Below are 21,183 nucleotides of genomic sequence, written 5' to 3' on the forward strand. Positions count from 1 at the left end.
TCTCTCCCAAAGACTATACTTCTGGAATTCTCATCCTTTCCTTTCTCTCAAGTTACACCTCCACCAGAGGAATCACTCTTGAACAGTAATTCAACAAATATTTATTGAGTGTCTAGTACGTGTAAAACCCACTTCTAGGCCCCGAGGAAGATATATATAATAACTGTAAGAGACAGTCTTTGCCCTCAGAATATGCACGTCTGGTCAGCTGCTACAAGTACAGGCAAATTTTATGACAGTGAAAGGGAGTCTTGGGGGGGTACAAACTATATACAAATTAGGTAAGTTACAGGCATTCAGTTTCATGTTACTCAATACAGCTTGGCACAGGCTTAAAGCACAACTGAAGTCTCTCTCCGACACTATTCCATCCTGCAAATTGGCTGACTCATTTGATGATCCTTCCCCCGCCCCAGCCCAGGTTTACCTTTATTTCCACCGGTAGTATAAGACTGCTGTTATTTTTCTCAGCTCCATGGGCCAATAGACCTCAAGAAACACTTCTTTTTAAATTAAAATTACTCTTTTAAAGTAACTACACAAGTCCTGTCTTGATAGCATCACTAAGCTCTGTAAACGGAATTTGGAACTTAACTTTGAACTACCTTTTCTTCTCTTTTGAACCAAGAAACTTGTTCTACTTCTCCAGGTCTCCCTCATGTTCTCCCTCTCTTTGTCTTTCCCTTTCCCAACTCTAAAAATTATTCTTCATGGCTCCAGAGCACATAACCTTCCTGAGGGTCTTAATTACTCACCCATGACTATTCTTTCCTCCTTCCCTGTACAACTCTTTGGGTCCATCAATAAGTCCTGAATCCATTTGATTTTACTATCCTATCTGCTCACATTTCTCCATTTCATCCCCAAGGAGGACATGAAAGACTTTAATGCTTGGCAAAATTCCTTTCTTCCTCCTTATTTTTCTTCCCATAATTAGGACAATTATAATTACAGTATCTCAGAATTAGAAGAAACCTCAGGCAGTACTGAGTCCAACCTTTACATGAATAAGAATCCTCTCTAGAGAGCAAGCCCATCAATTGGGGAATGGCTAAATAAATTGTGGTATATGATTGTGATGAAATGCTATTGTGCTATAAGAAATGACGAGCAGGATAGTTCCAGAAAAACCTGGAACGACATACATGAACTGATGCAAAGTGAAGTGGGCAGAACCAGGAGAAAATTGTACACAATAACAGCAATATTGTTCAATGAAGAACTGTGAATGACTGTTGTTCTCAGGAACACATGCAAGACAATTCCAAAGGACTTATAAAAAATGTTATCTACCTCCAGAGAAAGAACTGATGGAGTCTGAATGCAGATAGAAGCATAACCAATATAAAATTGCTTGCCTTTCCAAGGATGGGGTAGAGGATTTGGAGAGGGAGAGAATCTGGAACTCAAAGTTTTACAAAACAAATGTTAAAAAGTTGTTTTTACATGCAATTGGGAAAAACCCAAAATATCTTTTTAAAAAATCCCCTCTAGACCACACCTAATAAGCAATTATCCATCTTTTGCTTAAAGCCCCTCAATGAGTATGTGTGTGGGGGAAGGCAAAATGCTATTTTCTAGGCTGCCCATTACAATTTTAGAAAACCCATGGGGCAGCTAGGTGGCACAGTGGATAAAGCACCGGCCCTGGATTCAGGGGTACCTGAGTTCAAATCTGGCCTCAGACACTTGACTCTGGGCAAGTCACTTAACCCCCATTGCCCCGCAAAAAAAAAAGAAAAAGAAAAAAAAAGAAAAGAAAACCCATGACACCTCTTCAAATCCTTGAAGACAGCTTTTCTATCTCCCTAAGACATGGCCCTTAGTCACTTTGCTATGAGCAACTCTCAGTGAGGAAACCCTCTAATAATGCAGATTAAATAATGCTTTGTGAACCATAAGCAGAGCAGGGATTCTTAACATGGGATTCATGGAATCTAAAAATTTCAGGAGGGTCAGTGAATTTTTTAAAGTATTTTCATAATGGTATTTCAATATAATTAGATTTCTTTGTAATCCTAGGAATGTATTTTATGCACTGAAAAACATTATTCTGAAAGGGGGTTTATAGGCTTTGTCAGATTGCCGGTGGGATCCTTGACACAAAAAAGGTAAAAAATTCTGTTTTAGGGGGTTTCCTGGGAGCACTGAGCAATTAAGTACTTGGCATGGGTAACAAAGTATATGTTGCTAGCAACACTTGAACCCAGAGCTTCTGACTGAGGCCTTCTCTATACACTAGACCAGGGCTTCTTAAACTTGTCCCACTTACAACTCCTTTTTGCCCAATAAATTTTTACATGGCCCCGGAAATATAGGTATATAAAATAGGTATACACAACCTTTTACTGTTGCCAATTTTTTGTGACCCCATATGGGGTCACAACCCACAGTTTAAGAAGCTAGGCTATGTTTAGTTTAGATGTATATAGTTCTCGATCATGGTTGGGCACACTGTGCCTTGACCCCCACATAGTGGTGTCATTTTGGTCTTCTTTAAGAACAAAGGACAATAACCAACCAACCATATAGTTCTCAAGGTTTTATTTTTTTTTTCCTCACAACAACTTGAGGGGGAAGAGAGTACAAGTATTATCCATATTTACAGATGAGGAAAAATGACTTACTTGAGGTTCTACAATTATTAAAATCTGGAATTAGGATTTAGATCCGTCTCCTAACCAATTGCAGAACTTTTTTTTTTTTCCAAAGTGAAATAGTCTAAACAGAATGGACAACTTTAGAGTTGAGAATGAGGGATAGAGACTTTGCCCTGGGACTACAGTAATTACACTAGTTTTCCTCGTTTAATTTCACTTTAGTTCAAGAAAATAGAATCAGCATGAAGATGCGCCCCAGTTGCCTGCTTTCCAAAGCTGAGCATATTCCAACATGCTGATTCATAAATTGGGAGTGAGCAGATATTTTCAACCAGCTCCAGTCACATGTTGGGACCAAGGTATCCTGACATAGCTCAAGCATGAGTCTTTAACAAACCACTGCTCTCTTACTGAGCAGCCCCTAAGGGACTGGACCTAAGGTGATAACCCTGGGGAATGTATAGTGGTCCAGGTGAGGAATAGCATCTGGGCACAGTCCCAGCAGCTGCTTAAATAGCCCTGTTGTTTTACCACATGACATAAGCTGCGGGAAATACAGTATACCATTTGTCATCCGTTAAAGTCTCATGTGAAAGCAACTATGTGATTAGTCATAATGGGTAGGGAATTCCAGTGGCCCCTGAGGAATGCCAGGATGTTTGAGATGAAACTCAAGCAAGCTCGGTGTATCTTATTTGCTTATTCGAATTCTTTGAAAACTAGTAATCCCTACAGGGCACACAAGATAATTTCCAATTAACCCAGACTCTGCCCTGTTCAGACAACATCTGGAGTAGTATCATGTTCAGCTCTGGGTAATACACTTTAGGAAGGACATTGACAAGCTGGAGTGTGACTACATTAGTTAGGGATGTGTAGACCAGGCCACATGAAGATCAAGTGAAGAAACACAGGATGTGCAGACTTAGAGAAAACCTGATAGCTGTTTTTAAGAATTTGAAAGGCTGCCACATACAAGATGGATTAGACCTGTTATGCTTCGTCTTAAATGGTAGAACAAGGAGCCAGTTGTGAAAGTTTCAGTTTTTATTATACTAAATTATGGAAATGTTTGTTTTATTCCATAAATTAAAAATAAAATTAATAAAACAATTTCAAAAGTTTCAGAAAGGCAGATTTAGGCTAGCTAGATGTTAGAAAAGAATTCCTGATAATTAGACTTGTCCAAAGGGGAAATTTTAAGAAAGACAATGAAACAGAAGAGTGTCAAGAGGAAAGAAATCACGACGGTGAAGAATATTGATATCAGTCTATGAATATGGAGTGAGGGAAGTAGGGATGATTGTTGTTCAATTGTTCAGGTGTGCCTGACTTTTCCTGACCGTATTTGGGATTTTCTTGGCAAAGATACTGGAATGCTTTGTCACTGTCTTCTCCAGCTCATTATACAGATGAGCAAATTGAGGCAAACAGGGTAAAGTGACTTTCCCAGGATCACACAGCTAGTATGTGTCTGAGGCCAGATTTGAACTCAGGGAAATGTCTTCTTGACTCTAGGTCCAGCACTCTATGCACTGTGCCACCTTGGAGATGACTCTGGAGGAGAGAGTAAGGCTTTGCAAAGCTCTGTCTCACTTAAGTCCAATTCAAATGCAAATCAAGACATTGCTGTGTGATATCTGAGGATGAAAGACAACAACAACCACAACAACCACAACCCCCTTAGCCTACTGAAAATAAGCGTGGAGGTGAGGAGATATGTGGATATGGTAGGCGGTCTTACAAAAATCTGAAAAATAGTCATATGAAAATGATATTACACTTTATTTATCTGGCCCCAGGAGGCAATGGGTAGAAATCTCTGGAGCACTCTACCAGAGAGAGACCTCCCAAGTTCACACTGAACCATCAATGACTATTCTTCTGGTCTAGCCAGAGTTTTGAGTCCCACTGCCAAGAAGTAAATTATGTTGGATGTCTGCATTGAAACTCCCACACCTTCCTCACAATTAGAGTTTTCCAATGGAGGAGTGGGATGCCTGGGATTAGTGGATTTCCCCTCACTAAAATTCCTCAAGCAAGCAGATCATCATTTGTTGGGGATGCTCTGGAGGGCACTCTTGTTCACGTACATATTAAACCAGATGGCTGTTGAGATCCCTTCTCATTCTGAGATTCTGTGATGTGGCCATGTGACAGAAATGAATATCAGAGAGAGAGAGAGAGAGAGAGAGAAAATAAATTGTGGTCTGGATAGGAATTAAGATAATTGAAAAATCACGAAGATTTTTGTTAACCAGTAATCCTATAAGCAATTTTAATTAAAACCCTCCTTATTTCTGCTTCAGCCTCCATGAACTAAACACCTGCCTTTTGGCTCCAAAACAGCAAGAAACCACCCCCAAGAGCTGGGATAATGCCACACTACCAAAAAAAAAAATTGGTCAGATGACCTGATAGCAAATCAAAATCATCAAGCATAAATAGGGAAGAAGTATAGCAGTGCAGTGTCTAGTGAATGGGACTTGGAGTCACAAAGACCCAAGTTCACCTTTAAAACTTGCTTGGTTGTAACAGTGAAACTCTGAGTTTCTTCAAATGTGAAATAAGTGAATTGCTCTTATCTAAATGTATGATTTCATGAATGTGGGCTCAAGAATTTAATCTCACAAATGGGAGATGAAGGAGTAATAGCTGAATGACAGGCTATCTAAAAAAAGATCTCAGGGTTTTAGTGGATACAGGGTCAATAAAACCAAAAAAAAAAATAATTCTGAGCCTTAGTTTCCATGGTTGGGAATAATCCTGGTGGTAATACCTATATCATAGGATTGCTATGAGGCTCAAATCAAATAATATATGTAATACATTTTGCAAACCTAAAGTGCTATATAAATGTCAGTTATTATTACCATTATTTTTGCTAGGAGACAAGTCATTTGCAACTTAATTCAAGCTACTGGGGAAACTTCATCTCTGGACAAATAGGAAAGAAAAATCAGAAGGGAGAAAAAGATGAAACTTGTGCGTAGTGAAGATTATAAAACAGACAATTTATCTTAGTGGTGGTTATTAAAGCAGCTAGGTAGCACAATGGACAGGGTGCTGGACTTATAGTATGGAAGACTTGAGTTTAATTTCCACCTGAAAACCCTTCCTTAGCTGTGTAACTTCAGGTTACTTGGGTAAGAGCAAATATGCACCCCTGTAAACCTCGGTTTCCTCATCTGTGAAATGGGAATAATAATAGGTTCTACCTCACGGCCCAACTAAGATAATACAGATAAAGCACTTTGTAAATCCTGAAGTGCTATATAAATATTAATTATGACAGTGGTGGTGGTGTCACTTTTAGTCTCTTTTAAGAGGGAATGAGAGGTACACGTGTGGAGAGACCATGGTACCCTCCCTGAACCTTTCACTTGGTAATGTCCTCCCTCTGCCTATGATATTTCATCTATTACTTTCTTTTGTAACTTTCTAATGTACTAATCATATCAAATTGTATAGTATAATTACTTGTTTCAATTTATTCTCCTATTATACTATAGCCTTTTGGAGGGCAAGACTCATGTCTTATCTCAATTTTGCATCTCCCCGAGGGTCTACTGCACTACTCTCCACATGGTAGGTGTTTAATATAAGTTTAGAGGAAGCTAGGTGGGGCAGTGGATAGAGTGCTGGAATTGGAGTCAAGAAGACCTGAGTTCAAATCCAGCATCAGACACTTACTAGTTATGTGACCCTGGGCAAATCACTTAACTGCTATTTGCTTCAGTTTTCTCATCTGTTAAAGTGGAGATAATAATAGCAACTACTTCCTAGGGTTGTTGTGAGGATCACAGGATAGTAATTGTGAAGTGCTTAACCAAGTGTCTGGCACATAGGTAAATACTACAAAAATGTTAGCTATTTATATTATGTTTGCTTAATTAGTGTGAGCAGGGGTGATATTACAGAATGAGCATGGTTAGTAACAACCCCCCCTTCCTTTATTTTTGAACTCTCTAATGCACTTATGCAACATAGTATTTGGCTAATACCAAGAGGATTTAATAAAGATTGATTAATTTAAGCTTTAATACCTTTAATAAGCTTTAATAACCTAAAAACTACACTGCTTTTGGGATACCTTATATGACACAGTATGACTCATTTTCTAACTAAACTGTAAACTTCCTGAAGGCAAGTAACATGTTTTATTTAAACATTTCATTTCCTCCAGCACATGGCACAGTGCTCTGCACAGAGTATTCATGTAATGTTTCTTGAATAAATTGATGACTAGTATTGCAGCAATACTATTCTAACTTAGCTAAAGCCTGAAGTTCATAAAGAGACTGAACAAGATGGTGGAAAGTGGGTTGGGAGAAGAGTCTAACTGGGACATATTCAGTTACTAGGAAATCCCTCAGCTTACAGTTTGATATGTTTGGGAAGACATGAGGTAAAGAACAAGAGGGTATTATAATAGTTGGATAATCAAAGCTTTAAACAGTGAAACTGTCCTCTAGTGGTCGTGACTGACCCAAAAGAAGCTCAGAAAACTTAAAAGGCTCTTTTCCCCCCACTATCCTGGAAAATTTTTCTTTAAAAGGTCAAAAAAGGTCAGATTACTTTCACAAAATGGGCCAAGCAAATTCACATGATACTAAATGATAAGGTAACATTTCCTAGTGTAATGATTGGAATGACGCCACCTGCTGGAGACTTACTGTAGAAGAGTTCCACCCATGAAGCGAAGGTCTTTGAGGGCAAGACCAGGAGTCTTTTCTTTGGAAAAGGAAGTGACGCGGGCTAGTGGGAGGAGGAAGGAAGAGACTGGCACTCAGTCTTGCGCTCTTTCCTGGGGACTCTGGCAGAGAAGGGAGCTAAAAATGTGCTCTCCCTTTAATAGATAGGAATCTAGGCCTTTCTCTCTCTCTTTAACAAATTCTTATTCTCCTTAATAAATGCTTAAAAGCCTAACTCTTGCTAAAGCTTATAATTTATTGGCAACCACTCATTAGATATTTTAGACAGTTTAGCTAGAATTTTAGCCCTAAACACTAGGATGGTAGGATGCTGCTGATGCATTTTACCTTGAGAGGATCCAAAGGCTGTAGAGAAGAGAGACACTTTATCGAGGTGCCTAATGGTATTGTTAAACAAGGAAGGATAGTGAGCCAGAACAAGTGGGTTTTTAATTCATTCTTATTACTGATTTGTTATGTGACCTTGAGCAAGTAATTTCATTTCTTTGGGTCTCAGCTTCCTCAGCTATGAGATGAGGGAGATGGACTCCTGGATTTGACCTGTAACAGATTTTCAAGCCCTATATCCTAGGATCCATTGGTATGGATTGTTGAGGTCACTCCAACCTCAAGGAGGAGGCAAACATTGGCCAAGACAAACGGCTCAGTAAAGATGATCTTGTATACTTCTCTGGAGCTCTTTAAAGTTAGAGGAATGTCAAGTAGCATTGGACAAAAGGCTTGTGCAGTTTCACATCTGGGCATGAAGTCAACAGGAGGTGTGAAAGGAGTATTAAAGGCATTGAGTTTTGTCACAAATCAAAGAACAGAGGCCATGAGTCTCCAAGAGGTTTTTCTCCAGAGAGAAAGGTCAAACTTCATTTGGCAAAGAAACAAACAAGGCTGGTGCTCTGTCTGCCCAACAAATCACATATCTGGCAGCCTGCCCCTCTGGTCACTGGACAAAGCAGTAGCAGAGGAGCCCAGATCCTAGCTTCCTAGGAAGCTTCATCAAGCAGGTGACAGTTAAAATTAGCATCAGAACACCTTGATGAAAGAAATAAGAAAATACAGAATTGAATCCCCTGTGGAAAATAGATTATTCACTGTCACATTGAACAATAGAACAAGACATAAATAGCAGTCAGGAGAGGATGGGTTAGTCATGACAGAACGAGGGGAGTTAAAACAGCTGAGTGATGACCTCTTGGGAACTAGGAAAGAAGCAAATGGGAGACAGGGTCGAGAACAATGTAAACACGAAGGGGAATTTTAAAGCTAGATTAATGGAGGGAGAGGAAGGGAATGATGATGATGAGACCATTTCCTTCTGCCTTAAAATAGCCCTATATATTCTCAATGTTTGAAGTCAGCTAATGTTCTTATTTGATCTAAGAGTAACTACAGATGAAACCTGACCTAAACTGGGACCCTTGTTCAAGGGCGGGATAAAATGGCACCCCTGAAATCTCATGGATAGTCCAAAGGAACTACCTCTATAGCTTAGACAAGGTCTGTACCAGAAGAATAGATTGGCTTAGCTAAGAGAAAAAGAAGGTCTAACCATTGCCTACCAGTACCTGAAAAGTAAAAGCGTATCAGGAAAGAATAGGAACCATTTCCTTTGATTGGTCTAAGAGCATAGCGGCATTGAGTTCTTGCACGTTCTATATGAGAGAAAAAAATGGCCAGTTTACAACATATGGGGTAACAACAAAGTAAGTGTATGAAATGGGATCTTAGACCAAGAGCTAGAGAAGGCCATAAGACTTTGAGAACAATGAGGAAGAAGAGAGCCAATAGGGAAAGAGCGTGGAAAACAGTAAAAAGAAACCTTTACTACCATTAATGGGGGAAGGGTTAAAAATGACACTCCAATTTTTTTTTTTTTTGCCGGACAATGAGAGTTAAGTGACTTGCTCAGGGTCACACAGCTAGCAAGTGTGAAGTGTGTGAGGCCAGATTTGAACTCAGGTTCTCTTGAATCCAGGGCCGGTGCTTTATCCACTGTACCACCACCCTGGCACTCCAATTTTATCAAGTTAACCATTTTCTTTAGTTCTCCAAAAGATGGGGCTCACAAAAAACAGTCATGTATTAAAAAAGAACAAAATTTGGAATCAGAGGACCTGGTTTCTTTGGCAGGTCATTTCATTTCTCTGGGATTCAGTTTCCTCATCTGTAAAATGGAAAGGTTCAACTAGATGACCCTTAAGATCATTTTTTTTTCCCTAAGTCAAAGGTCTTATGAACTGATAAAAAAAATCTAGTTTCTTCTTGTGAGATGGTGAAAATTATAGACAGCTAGTCCTGACTACTGGAAGACATGAGCAAGTCAATTAAGTTCTTGGTGGTCTAAGAAACTCTCAAAGACTCACCGAGAAGGTAATAATCTGTACTGGCTAAGGAAATTTCCACCAAGAGCACTGCCTATTTTGGTCAAATCGTAGGTCCAGTCCATGTCCATATCCCTATCCCTCTCCCTTCTTTTTAAATGCTGCTCATTCCTCAGGCCAAGAATAGTTTCTTAAGCAGTTCAAATGGCTCCTGTTATATGTTTTTGAATTTTGCCTTTTGTCTTTGGGTTAATAGTATCCAGGGCAAGACTGATTTTAGGCTCTCAGACTACAGTTTGAAAAAACACACAACAAACCTCATTCCCTGAGAGCTAAATGAGCTTTTTCGGGACAGTAAATCTGCCTTTAACAAATCCCCTATTTTGGAAGATTAGATGATACTTTGTTGTTGTTGTTGTTGAATCATATCCCACATAAACCCATGGACTTTGTCCATTGGGTATTCTTGGCAAAAATACTGAAGTGGTTTGCCATTCCCTTTTCCAGTATGTTCCCATTTTATAGATAGGAACTAAGGTAATCAGGGGTTAAGTGACTTGCCTGGGGTTACATATCTATTAAATGTCTGAGGTCACAACTGAACTCAGATCTTCCTAACTCCAGGCCCACTGCTCTTTCCATTGCACCACCTAGCAGCCCCAGTGATACTTTAGAAGAGTATATTGACTTTTTCCTGTGTGCCCACCTTGAGTGATGAAGCTTTCTCTTTCATCTTAGTCTAAAAGAGAATCGAGATATTAGAGGGAAGCTGGAATGGGGGAGACAGTAAGGACAAATTGGCTCGTTCACAAAAACCTCAAAGGAGAATGACTTAAGACATGCGATTGTTTCACTTTACCTTGGTGAAAGTTAAACAGTCCTTGTCCTGATCTTTATCCTTTATCTCAAAGTCATAAAGTGCTTTGCCCTGGGGCGGGGCTTGTGGCAAGGGCTTGATGCACTGAATATAGCTGGCAGGGAAGAAGCCATGATTTCCATTCAGCTCCCCATGGTACCAGTTCTCATCCACCTTTCGACGCAGGATGATGATGTCTCCCTTGTTAAACTTGAGATCACCGGGTTCTTTCCCCTCATAGCTATAGAGGGCTTTGCCACAAGGAAGTTGGGAAATATTCTAAAACCAAAAGAAAGCAAAGAGTGAATTATTAGCACCCCTTGTGGTGATTCGTCATCAAAGCACAGAGTGTGAAAGGTCAGCTGCAATAGGACATAATATTCTGAAAGTGGTATTGTTGTTTGTCCTTCATTCTTGAAGAGGACCTTGACACCAGGGTGATGTCATGACTTGCAGTGAACTGGCTTTAAGTTAGGGAGGGCTGTGCAAAGTCACCAACCTCACTTTCCCCAGAGCAATCTGGGTCCAGTGGCAAGATTTATATTGAGACAACTGGAGATGGCCCCGGATGCTTAAGGCAATTGGGATTAAGTGACTTGCTCAGAGTCACAGAGTTAGTAAGTGTCTTAGGTGAGATCTGAACTCAGGTCCTCCCAGCTTCACGGCCAGTGATTTATCTACTGTGCCATCTAATGTTCAAATGAAAAGCAGCATGGCATAACAAACTCAGCATGGGATTTAGAGTCCAAGGATTATGCTTCAAATTCTTCCTTTGCTGCTCATTATCTCTGTAACCTTGTGTCCTGAGGGCTCAGTTTCCTTATCTTTAAAATGAGAGGGTTGGACTACAAGATCAGAGGAAACAGATTTAGAACTGAAAGAAAGGGGTAGGAAACAAGCAGTTTTTTTGGAGATCTCATCAGCTCCTACTGATTGCCCAGAGCTCTTTCCACTGTACCACCTAGCTGCCCTCAGCTAAAAACTTTACAAAACAGAGAGAAGATTTGTTGAGGATCATTTTTTTAGAGCTGAAAGATGCCTAGAGGCCATTCAATTCAACCTTTTCATTTTATGAAGAAATGAAATTCAGGGTCACAAAGCTGGTAAGTAAAAGAAGTGAAAAATCAATGCAGGTCCTCTAACTCCAAATACAAAGTTCTTTCCACTGTACTGCCCCAACCTTTTGCCATTCTCTTGGCTCTGTGATGTGTAACTCTCTCTTCTTTCTATTCCCAAATCTCATATTCATTTCCTAATCAAAGTCTCTCTAAAGTTATTTTTTTTCCTGGAAGCAGATTAAGTCATGTTACTTTCTCTTTCTACTGCTAAAATTAACATCCACTCACCTAAACACTTTCCAAAGGTCAAGTCCATTCCTCTAAGGAAAACTAAACAAAAGCAGACTAACTTGCTTCCACAGGGTCAATGCCCAACAATTTGTCCCAGCTGAAGCCACATTTTCTCACTGGGTCCGCTTTTGCCAAAGATTTCTTTAGTATCTGAATCAATCAATACTGACACAAAAGCCTGAAGCACTTACACACTGAAAAACTCTTTGTAGAGGGCTTAATGATATGTTGGCAATTCAATTACTCGACATTTATGCTGCAGTGGAGTCAAACGACAGCAGTTAAGATGGAACCTGCTGGCAAATTGACAAACAGCCACCACTAAGCAATTAAATAGTAACACCGGAGGATTTTTCATTACAGGACGCAAAAGGGAAAAATACAATAAGAAACAGTTTGTTTCCAATAATCCTCACCCTGGAAAGCTTTGTATTGTAAGTACTGCACATTAAAAAAAAAAATAGGCCAAAGTTCTCGAGAGCTAGAGTGAGGGATATTTTATCCATTCAGATAACTAAGACATGTCTGGAAAGGATATGAAGTTATTAGCTTCAGAGCATCAAAGAGATTCCACTGTCACCAATAAGAGCCATTCAACCTCTCTTATTAATAAGCTGGAGCTGTGCAAAAGGAAAGGAAAGGAAAAAAGAAAAAAAAATCTTTATAGCTAGCAGAAGCCAGGCTTCTTACTTCTATAAAATCACATGCCATCTAAGAAGAGAAAGTTAACATCATATGGTAAAGGTGATTTAACTACAGATCACAGGGAGTGATTAAGGAAATTTTCTATCTTGGATTCATTTTGTATGTATTATTTATATACTTAAATATGTACATGTCTCGCTCTCCTTCTTCCCTTCATTTTGTACATATTATTTATACACTTATATATGTACATTTTTGTCCCACTCCCCTTCTTCCCTTTAGAATGAAAACTCCCTGAGGGCAGACTGTCTTAACTCTGTCTATGTCTCTAGTGCCGAGTACACAGTTGTTCTTTTGTTTTTGAAGAGGACCGATGACATTCGGGGTGAGTGCTTGACTTGTGCATGAACTGGATTTAAGTGAGGCAGAGTTGCTCAAATTGACAGCCCCTACTCTCTGTTCCAGAATAATTAAAATCCAATGGCAGGACAAAGATCCAAATGACTGGTAATGGCCTGGGATTCACTGGATGACTTTGGTGTCTTTGATGCCTGACCAAGCACTAAGCTCTCCCCACAGTGCCTACTTTAGCCACCTTCATGGCCATTGGAGCAAATTTTTCTCATTTGTCAATTCTGCCAGGGGAAGTCTTCACATGTTTGGGGTAGAATCCCCCTAACTCACCAGTGGGTTTGAGGCCTGTTGGTTATCCTCAAACTGGTTTAGTCTGTCTGCTGAGACAGTTTTACTGGAGTGTGGCCACTGTTCCAGCTTCTTAGAGCCACAGGTGAAACTTGGGTGGAAGCTGGATACCAAAAGTGGATGAGCAGCCCTGAAGAGGGTTCATACGGGAAGTGCCAATCCTCCCTGAACACCCCATATATCCATTAATCAATGAATGAATGCTTGTTGATTGATTAATTCAACAATTCCTGAGGCACTTCAAGAGACATGAGACTACAAGAACAATTCCAAAGAGTGGTTCTTTAAGGCTTCCCTTGAATGTGGGTAAAATCTAATTGCTTCTGTTATATACAAACATCTTTGTCTTCCAAATGACCAGGACACATGCTCAAAAGCAGGTATGGCATCTGCACCACATATATGTATAAATTTGTAGCAACATTGTCTCAACAATACAGTTTTAAGTTTCACTAAATCCTTTTTTGCCTACTTGTGTTACATTTTCCTTTATATGTTTTTTTTACATTTCTATATGGCCATCCTTGTAAATATGTAATATATACCTATATACAATGACATATATATATAATATGTGATTATATATAATAACAATGTAATATTTTTGGTATCTATGAAGTGGTATCAAAATGTGAATATTTTTCTTTATTCTGTTCCTCCCATGATTAATGAGGGTCTCTCATGCCTAGAACTCTATCCAGACTCACTGCATCCTTCCTGGCTTCCTTCAAGCTTCGATTAAAATCTCACCTTTTTGTACCTTTCCCACTTTTCCTTAATCCTAATGCCTTTCCTCCGAGGTTATTCCCAATTCATCCTATTTATATCTTTCTTGAGTCTAGTTGTTTGTATGTTATCTCCCTAAGTAGACTGTGAGCTCCTTGATAGCAGGGGATGTTTTTGTAAGGGAGGGAGGTTAAGGGGGTATCTCCAGTGCTTAGCCAGTGTGGGGCACATAGTAGGTATTTAATAAAACGTTTTTGACTGACTCCTTAACAGTGGAGGTTTCTTGCAGATACGAGTCTCTCATTTGTATGGCTTTTCCTCCAGAAGGCCTTACCTGATCCCACTCCACTCTCCTAGGAATTTTCACAACCTTGGGTTATACTTCTCTATATTATTTTGGGGGGGCAGGGCAATGAGGGTTAAGCGACTTGCCCAAGGTCATACAGCTAGTGTCAAGTGTCTGGGACTGGATTTGAACTCAGACCCTCCTGAATCCAGGGCCAGTGCTTTATCCACTGTACCACCTAGTTGTCCCCTCTCTATATTATCTGAGACATCCAGATGGCACAGCTAATAGACTATGAAGTCAGGCAGATCTAAGTTCAAATTTAGCCTCAGATAATAATTAGCTTTGTGATTCTGGATAAGTCACTTAGCCTCTGTCTGCCTCAGTTTCCTCAGAGTTTCACAGGATTGTCATGAGGCTCAAATGAGATCATATTTGGAATGTGCTTAATACAATGACTGACACATAGTAGGTACTCATTAAATGCATATTCTTTTCCCTGCCCCCCCACCTCCCCATTATTTTATAGCCTAGTCATTTTATCTCATCTGCTAAATTGCAGATTCTTCAAGGGTAAAGACAGTCTTAGACATCTTTGTATCTCACACTACAATAGCATAGTGCCTTCCACAGAGAGTATTTGGTAAGTCTAAGCAGAATGAATGGATTACATGATGTGAGACAGCTGGTGGTGACTGGATTATGGTAGACGTTGAATATGAACAACTTGACCATCTGGACATTACAAAATGCCCTGAGCTTTGGCTTCTACTTTGTAGGGCCCCTGGGCTGCTCAGAAAAGAGACCTCCATGGTTTTCTTTTCTTTTTTTTTTTTTTTAGTGAGGCAATTGGGGTTAAGTGACTTGCCCAGGGTCACACAGCTAATAAGTGTTAAGTGTCTGAGGCCGGATTTGAACTCAGGTCCTCCTGACTCCAGGGTTGGTGCTCTATCCACTGCGCCATCTAGCTGCCCCCTCCATGGTTTTCTACACTGAACAGTGGAAATGGTTACCAACACCTTTATTCACACTGAAAGTCACACAAATTTCCATCACTGCCACTGGCAGGAACCTGAGGGGAAATTGAAATAATCATCTTCTTTCCGACCCCTGATCTCCCTATTCAATAGGCAGTTGCCAGAAGTCATTCCCTTCTTGTAATACAACACCAGATTCCCCTGCAGCTTCCTGCTTTGGATGTTATGAGGACAAGCATGATGTGGAAGGAAACATTCCAATATGGAGAATGCTCTGTGTGGAGGCAATGCTTTACATGGATGCTGTAAGCACAGGCCAGAGAGGTAAGGCAAGCCCTGTTCTAGGGATGATGCTGGTGCTGGCTGACTTAGGAGGGAGAGTCACTGTGAGAAGGGACCAGAACTCCCTCTGACCAGACAAAAGCCAGGGCTGCATGACCACCAACACATAGTCAGCTGCTCATTTCCAGCAGGAACACATTAAGCATCTGCACAAACAATAGCCTGAACTTGTGGCTGAAGTTAGTACTGGAAGCCTTCAAAAGACAGGCAAGTCGTGTCTGTTGGTATGCAGCTTGTGAGCCAAATCCAGCAACACCATCACTGGCCCCAATGACAAGTTTGCCAAGTATTCATCTTCTGTTATTTACTTAGAGGCTAGAGACGACAGAAAGAGGTTAGAGAGGGATCCAGTTGTGGGGGGGGAACAAAGGGGAGAGCAAGGAAAGGAAGGGGAAATAAAGGATATTTATAGAGGAGATGAGGGAGAAGAAAAGAGATGAGACATCAATGGAAGCTACAGAAGATGTATCATCTCAGGCAAGGTATCCAGAATAAGTGACTCAACAGAGAAACTTTCAAGATGTTTCTGGAGAAAAGAAACTTTTAAAAATCTAAGACTAAATCAGGGAGCAGCCTTTACCCAGGGCCCAGAGAGATACCAAGGAAGAAACTGTTACATATGTTAAAAATCCCAAATAAATGACAACATATACCCACACACATAGCCTCAAAGAGTTTCTCTTCCAAACATGTGGTGCTTTGTACTTTGGTACTGTTAAGCCTTGAAAGGCAGTGTAACACTTATGCTTTTACCAAGTCATTGTCAAAGTATTTTGCAATTATTAACTAACTGTTCCTATATCAACTAGACCTTAAGACAGGTGAATAAAGCCTTAGAATGTAGAAAGGAGAGTCAGCCTAGTCAGTAGAGAGTCAGTTTCAGAGTCACAAGGACCTGGGTCCAAGTCCCACTCACCCTTGACACATACTGACTGTGTGGTTCTGAGTTAGAGCACAGATTGAGTATGAACTAGGACATTACAAAATGCCCTAAACTCTAGGTTCTACTTTGTAGGGCACCTTGGATGTTCAACAAAGAGATCTCTACAGTTTACTACATTGAAAACTAGAAATAGTTCTGCCTTCATTTCCACCTAAACGTTGGCCAAGTTACAACTTGGCTGCAACAGAGACTCAACAAGGGTTTCTATGACTATAAATTTACAGACCAGATGAAGATCAATTTTGGTAAAGGGTTTCCCAACTACTAGTTCTCTATACAAATGATATCACTGGCCCAGATCTCCCCAGACTACTCCCCTCCAAGTAGGAGAAATCTAAAACTAACTATGTCATGCTGAACATGAGTTGTTCTCTAGAATACTCTCTCTAAATAATAGGTTGAAATATTAATTCTGTACCCCTTAAATGCCAATTTTTCATGAAAACATCAGGCTAGGCAACAATGGGAAGGAAGGCACAAAGTGGGAAAATAAATATAAGTCATACTGGGCAGTTTGACTGTGATACAATGAACCTGGAGGAGAAAAATGCCAGTGAAATAATATTATAAAAGTAAACTTTACACATATCCTGATTTTTTTCTGTTGAACTCTCTATTTTCAAGTGTCACCATGAAGCATCCATTACATCAAGATTTGAGCCAACAAAGAGAGAGAGGAAAAAGGAGGAAAAAAAGAGGGGGAAAGTACATCTGGGATGGCCACTGCATAATTAAACACCACCAACAACTGCAAGGCATTAATAATAATTAAAACTTATAATGTCAATTTCATGCCTCATTACTCAGATGTATCACACAAATCCTACTCTATGCTTAATGTTCTCTCCCTTTGAGAGAAGGGTGATAATACACAGCAGCTCCCTTCCTACTCTCTGATTGGTGAAATGCCCTACGTTTCCCAAGCCAGGCAGCAGCCCTATGATAAATGCTTTTTCATTATTCCAAACAGCACACAGTATTCCAAACTATGCCAGATCTGCTAGATAGAAAGAGCTGCTATCTAAGCCACAAGCAGTGTGGAACCAGGGGATTGAAAACCCTGCTGGAATGGCATTCTGGGGTCTGGCTTTTCACTGTGATGGAGTGTTATTTATGAAATCTGTAAAGGGGGCTCTCTACCCACTATGACAACACTTTCCATAGTTTTTGCTAAACCTTAGAAGGGCTCCTTTATTAAACATCCCCAAATTCCAACCTTTGGGAAAGAAACTGCCAAATTGGAAGGTGTCTAAGTGTCTAACACTGCACCTTCCTACATAAGAGATGTATTTTCTTCTTTGTTGTTTTTAATAGATTTTAAAGTTGTTTTTATATTGCTTATAGTTCTCAGAAGTCCTTCTCCATGATGCTGATGAAATAAAAGCTCCTTCCAATATTCCTGTTACTTCATATTTAAAAGTACTGAACAGCTTCCCTCCAAACCAGCCAATCAACAATCATCAATTAAGAGCTTACTATATGCCAGGTATTGTGCTAAGCACTTGGGATACAAAGAGTCCCAGGCTTCTTTTTAGCCTGAGAACAAGGCCCTTCTTTCAGTTAGCTTTTTTGGTGACTTGGGACTGGTCCCTCTCTAAATCCAAGAAGTTCCTTTCTCATTTTCTAAAGGCCCTGTATTACTTTAGTACTCTTACTCCACCTAGCATCCATTTGCACCTGGTTGGACTACCTAGTTGGTCAGCTTGTCCCTTTAAAATAGCCCCTTCATGGCTTCACAGATTATATATCTTCCCTCCCCACCCCCAACCCTGGAGGGATTAATTTGCATTTCAAATAACAACTCCACATAACTTTTTTTCTTTTTACACTTATAAATATGGCTTCTTGGGTATTGTATATCTAAATAGAAAACAAGTGGGAGCTGTTTGGGTAGGGGTGATGCCCCTAAAAGTCACAGCTGTATCTGTGAGGGATTGCTATCCATACCCGTAAGGTAGCAATGTAACTACTTTCTCAGAGAGACAGAGTGGTCAGGAGATGGATAAGGACTCCTCCTGGGAATTCTTTCATATAGGGAATTCCCAAATGAGGAAACTTCTTTCACCAATTCAGATCCTCACCCTTTGGGCAACTTGCAGCCCTAGTACATTCCCTAGAATGCTCAGAGGTTGCATGATCTTCCCAGGGTTATACAGCCAGCATGTGTCACAGGTGAGCCTGGCACCTGATTCTAAAAACAGCTCCCTAACGACTCTCCCACACTGCCTCTGTGTGTACAGTGATGAAAATGCCCTGTTCATGCCACATACACAAGTGGATGCATATGTATCTTTCAAGCTTCAAGGTCATAGTATAGATACAATATCCTAGCCTCCCAGAATGTTTATCAGGTCGTAATTGATTCTTTTATGTTACTAGTTCTATTGCATAGTTACCTAGTAGTTATAATAACAGAATAGGGTACTGACTGCCCACACTTCTGATCTTATATTGTATGTAGTGATAGCAATGAATGATAACTGCATTTAACCTTAGAGATCACCGTGTTTCAAGGACAGATGAAGTCAACTGTATGAAGAGAGCTTAAAAAGCACTTTCAATTTCTCCAGGTGAATGGTGTCATAGAAGGACCCTGGTCCTTTAAATCTTTTCTCAAGTTGAATATAGAATTTTATAATAAAACTAGCATGCCATAAAAAAGAATTAACTTCTTTTTCCAAGGCAAATCTCTTTCCTTTCTCCTCAAAGGACTCGGGCTTAAGAAAATGAGATTGCAGAATGGCTTTGGAGATTAGCCAGTTTAACTTCTTGATTTTACAGCTGAGGAAATAGAGCCAGAGAGGTTATGGGATTTGCCCAAGGTCACACTGGGATTTGAAGCCAGCTCCTGATTCTTAATCTAGAATGCTTCAAGTTATATCAATCAACAAATATTTATTAGGTTCTCATTATGTACCAGGTACTATGCTAGGCTCTGAGGATTCAAATAACATGACAGAAATATTTCCCACTTATAAGGAGTTTATATGACATTTAATAGACTCTTCTGGGGTAATGAAGCCAGTTTTTAAGAAACACATGCACATTACATAGCAGAATTTGAATGATGGGCCACCTTCATGTGTATCCCACATGGAACGGTCACCCCTTAACTGGCTAGTTGACTTGTTACTACATTCATTCTCATAATTTTAAATTCTAAGGTTATCCAGGGGGGTATTTATTAATTATTAAAATTATAATCTTTCTCATTAATTAATCACTCAGCTCTGAGCTCTCACTCTAGTTTATTAAATATTATTTAATAAACAGGAAAAAAGCTCTTCTTAGTAATTATCGTTTCTCTCTAAATATGTATATATATAATATACAATACATATTAATGATGTTATATACATATTCATATATATGTAGTAGATCAGAGGTATCAAACAGAATACATACATGCACACACACATATCTGATCTAGTCCTACTCCTTCATTTTATAAACGAGGCGATTTACATTTAGAGAGTTTGTGATTTTTCTATGAGCAAACATCAGAGGTAGGATTTGAAGTGGGGTCTTAGGGGCAGCTAGGTGGCGCAGTGGATAGAGCACCAGCCCTGGATTCAGGAGGACCTGAGTTCAAATCTGGCCTCAGACACTTGACACTTAACTAGCTGTGTGACCTTGGGCAAGTCACTTAACCCCAATTGCCTCACCCCAGAAAACAAAAAACAAAAAAAAAATGAAGTGGGGTCTTTTTGACTCTAAATTCAGTAATCTGCTCACTTTACCACATATGCTCTCAATGTGGAGGCATTATGTGAGTATAATATATGAAGGACATTCAATTATCAGCATTAAGGGTGGGCAGAAGACTATAGATTAACCCAGAACCACTGACAATTGGCCTCACTATGTAGAAAATCAATTTCTCCATCCACACACGACTCCCCTTTGTCTGACCTCTCAATACCCTCTTGGCTTGGCCCTAAGACACAGCACAGCACAGAATTCAGGTTACTGTAGATGGTCACATTTAAAAAAAAAATCAAAGGCTGGCTATAATTTATGACGATCAGACCTTCCAGAAATCCTCCCCCTCTCCTGTGCTGAACACACCGAGACCTGTGTTCACCTGGAGGACACAAACAGCCTCGAACAGTTCTCATTTGTTTGGCAATGGCAAGTTCTGGCTCCAAACCTCTTTCAGTCTGACATGGCTAGAAGCCCAACCTTCATTACCTGGCACATAGAGAGATACTGGATATCTGTGGCTCTGCCAAACAATGAAAAGCTCTGTCTGACTTAAGAACCTTGAAAACCTGAACTGAGGATGCTATCAGCGCTGACATTCCAGTCTAAGAAATCACAACCTGAGTGGTTTCACATCTTGGACTCACCTGAGCCTTTGTGATGATGCCTGTTCGTGAAATCAACAGAACTTTGGGGATCCAGGTTTCTATGTTGAGTTTCTCCCAGTCATTCACATACATTTTTAAAAGTTTTGGGGCCCCTTCACACTACGTATACTTGCATGAGGTTGGGCTAGACTTGTAACAGCAAATCAGCCAGCATCTGGGTGTAGAGGACTGCTAGATGTTTGCTACTAGATGTTTATATTCTATTTGAAGTGCCAAATTGCCTATCAGAAAACAATGAAAGCTTTCTGAGCCAAATTCTTCTAAGGTCTGTCTGTTTCTCTGAGCCTCTCTGCTTCTCTATTTCCCAACCTCTCTGAGCCTCCCTTTTTTCTCTCTGTGATTCACTGTGCTTCTCCA

The 21,183-nt window shown here is 40.0% G+C and overlaps 1 protein-coding gene across 3 annotated transcripts in view; it reads right to left on the bottom strand.

Annotated features, from left to right (window-relative positions):
• Positions 1 to 21,183, bottom strand: part of SH3RF3 (SH3 domain containing ring finger 3) — a 570,619-nt gene that overhangs the window by 250,256 nt on the left and 299,180 nt on the right. For 2 of the 3 annotated variants that reach the window (XM_043997998.1, XM_043997996.1), the window contains exon 2: positions 10,490 to 10,765. The exons of the other annotated variant lie outside the window; for it this stretch is intronic. In XM_043997998.1, the coding sequence (XP_043853933.1) occupies positions 10,490 to 10,765 (276 nt within the window). The remainder of the gene's footprint in view (positions 1 to 10,489; positions 10,766 to 21,183) is intronic. 3 annotated transcript variants of the gene reach the window in all.

Source organism: Dromiciops gliroides, chromosome 3, assembly GCF_019393635.1.
Source record: "Dromiciops gliroides isolate mDroGli1 chromosome 3, mDroGli1.pri, whole genome shotgun sequence".
NCBI lineage: Eukaryota > Metazoa > Chordata > Mammalia > Microbiotheria > Microbiotheriidae > Dromiciops > Dromiciops gliroides.